Raw genomic sequence first — 2,543 nt, 5'->3', positions numbered from 1 at the left:
CCTAAGTGCTCAAAACTGCCACACTCCCTCTGTAATAGATACTTGACTTCAAAGGTGTGGATGAAAAACTTTTAGCAGAAAGAAAGGAATGAACTAAGACCAGCTTACAACAGAGAATCGAATATAGCAATTAAAATTATCAGACAAAATCTTTTTCAAAGCATAATGGTCTGTGCGTCCCTCTTTGCCCATTGTATACTGCGGTTCTGGGGGCTCAGGATACAAATAGGACTTGAATGTGTTGCCTGCTGGGAAGCATATGAGAGAGTCAACAGTTCTGAGGGCTACGTTTCTTTCCTCCTCTGTGACTTCGGTTTGCCCCCACTGAAAGGGGACAGTCTAATAGGGACACCACCTGAGAAACAGTTCACATTTTCGTGGGGGATGTATGTGGGTTAAATACTGAAAGCTAGGTCCTAGGCAAAGCTAAATAGTGATTTAGAAACCCAAAAACCGAAGGGGCAGGAATGTATACGAATGACTCATTTTTCACTTAATTGGTTTTGCACTCTTATTATTCACTCCAAATCACTAGCGTCTTAACACCAGACATGTATTTACACAGTATTGCCAATTCCTATACTACTAAGATCTCCTGCGGATGATCTACTTAGCACTCACATACAGGAACCCCGATATATGCAAGTCAAAGGTAAGTATACACTTGGGTATGTATTAGGCCCTTAAAAGGGCCTCCGNGATGCAACCTCCGGCGCGCGGGCTGGGTCCGCCGAGAGTAAGGAAGCCGACAGGGAACAGCGCGAGACCAATCAGCTGCCGCTCGGAGGAGTCCGGAAAGGCCCGCCCGCTGGGGCTCTGCGAGTGACGTTGGGCGACGCGGGGCTGGTGGCGTCGCCAGCCGCCCTCCTTCGTCTCGTCCTCTGGCCTGTGGGTGTTCTGTTCCGCGCTGGCCCTGCGGCCATTTTGTGTTTCGCTTCCACCCGCGCCCACCTGCCCAGTCCTTCCGGGGTCGCGCTGCCGAGGGGTTTTTTAACGGCCCGTCCCTTCTGCGAACTCGCAGTCGTAGTGGGAGGTCTCTGTCTATGGTGGACGGGCCTCGAGCGGAGTAGGACACCTCCTTCCCGCCAGGATGAATGTCGCCTCGGCCGCTGCGTCCAGCGCCTGCCGTTCCGGACTGTGGTCTGCCGCCCGCGGCCGAAGCCGCTCCCCCCTGTGGCTGTTTTGCTGGCCCGGGGATCGGCTTGGGGCCCCGACTCCGCCGCGCGGCAAAGCCAAGACTGCTTAGGCCTCTTCGAATCCCGCCCGACCTGCAGCCCTGAGAGACCGCCTAGAAGAAGGAACATGGAGCCGGCAGCAGACGGATCGCGGCCACGGCCGGGCTCCCGGTTCTGGCTGCCCTTCTTTCCTCGGCGCCCGCAACCCGGCACTTCCAAAATGCCCACACCTCCTGCCCCGGAGCACTCCGGGGACCCCAGAGTGGCTGCTTCCCCCCAGCCCCAGGCTCGGACCGGCTACTGGATGAAGCTGCTTGCCCAGCTCTTTGCGCCACTCCCCAGCTTGCTTCAGAAGCTGCTGATCTGGAGCCAGCTCTTCGGCGGGATGATTCCGACCAGATGGCTAGATTTTGCTGGAGGCTACAGCGCTCTTAGAGCCCTGAGAGCTCGGGAGGACCCAGCCGTCTGCCCGGCGCAGAAATCTTTGCGTTCGCTGCGGCTCGACCCCTCGGACGACTCTGCTGCCAGTCCCCTCGATTGGCTGGAGGAGGGGCTGCACTGGCATTGCTCGTCCTCAGATCTAGAATTGGAACTCAAAGCCAAGGCTAGAGTTCTGGACCCTGCCGCACACGCTCTTCTGTTAGAGCAGCAGCTGTGGGGAGTGGAGCTGTTGCCGAGTGGCCTTCAAGGCCATCTGTGCTCTAACCGGGAACTTGGCTTTTCGCCCTCCGGCCCCGTGCGGCGTTTCAGCAGTTTCAGCGTCGTCTCCTATTTGTTGAACCCCAGCTATCTGGACTGCCTGCCGCGGGTGGGGCTCGGCTATCAGAACAGTGTGGGAAGCGGCGAGCCTGTTGATTTCCAGACCCTCAGCCCGGAGGGCCGCTGTCTGGCTGAAGACCGTGAGCCAACCCACCCGCTGAAGACACAGATCCCTTGCTCCTCCCGGCAGGGATGTCCGCCTCTTTCTAGAGAGGGCCTGCCAGAAATCCACCATCTCCGCACGAAACGGCTGGAATTCCTTCAGCAGGCCAGCAAAGGGCAAGCGTTACCCACCCCAGACCAAGATAATGGCTACCACAGCCTGGAGGAGGAACACAGCTTGCTCCGGATGGATCTGAAACCCGGAGGAGATAGTCCCACGCAGTGTGTTCCCTCTGTTGGAGCCGCTCCCGGAGCCGCCCAGGAACCCACCGAGTGGACGAAGGAGGTTCCACTTGCCCCGGAAAAACAGGGCCCCTCGGAAGGCCGTCCGTCTGGTGAGCTACCTGTGGAAAACGAGCCTGGAGAGGACCAGAGAAGTGCTGGGGACTCCTCAGACCTAGAAGATGACATTCCCACTGCCACCAGGCCAGCTTGTAGTAACAGACT

General features: G+C 57.7%; 1 protein-coding gene across 1 annotated transcript; it reads left to right on the top strand.

Moving 5' to 3' along the window:
- Positions 1-723: 723 nt before the first annotated feature.
- Positions 724-2,538, top strand: LOC121104054 (protein phosphatase 1 regulatory subunit 15B-like; the record flags this gene model as incomplete). Its single annotated transcript, XM_040636497.1, has 1 exon — positions 724-2,538. A coding segment is annotated over exon 1 (1,236 nt), but the record flags the coding sequence as incomplete, so codon positions are not given.
- Positions 2,539-2,543: the final 5 nt, after the last annotated feature.

Source organism: Ursus maritimus, unplaced genomic scaffold (assembly GCF_017311325.1).
Source record: "Ursus maritimus isolate PB19 unplaced genomic scaffold, ASM1731132v1 scaffold_2, whole genome shotgun sequence".
In the NCBI taxonomy this organism is placed as follows: Eukaryota; Metazoa; Chordata; class Mammalia; order Carnivora; family Ursidae; genus Ursus; species Ursus maritimus.
Note: the sequence above shows the minus strand (reverse complement) of the source record. Positions and strands in the feature narration are given on the sequence as shown.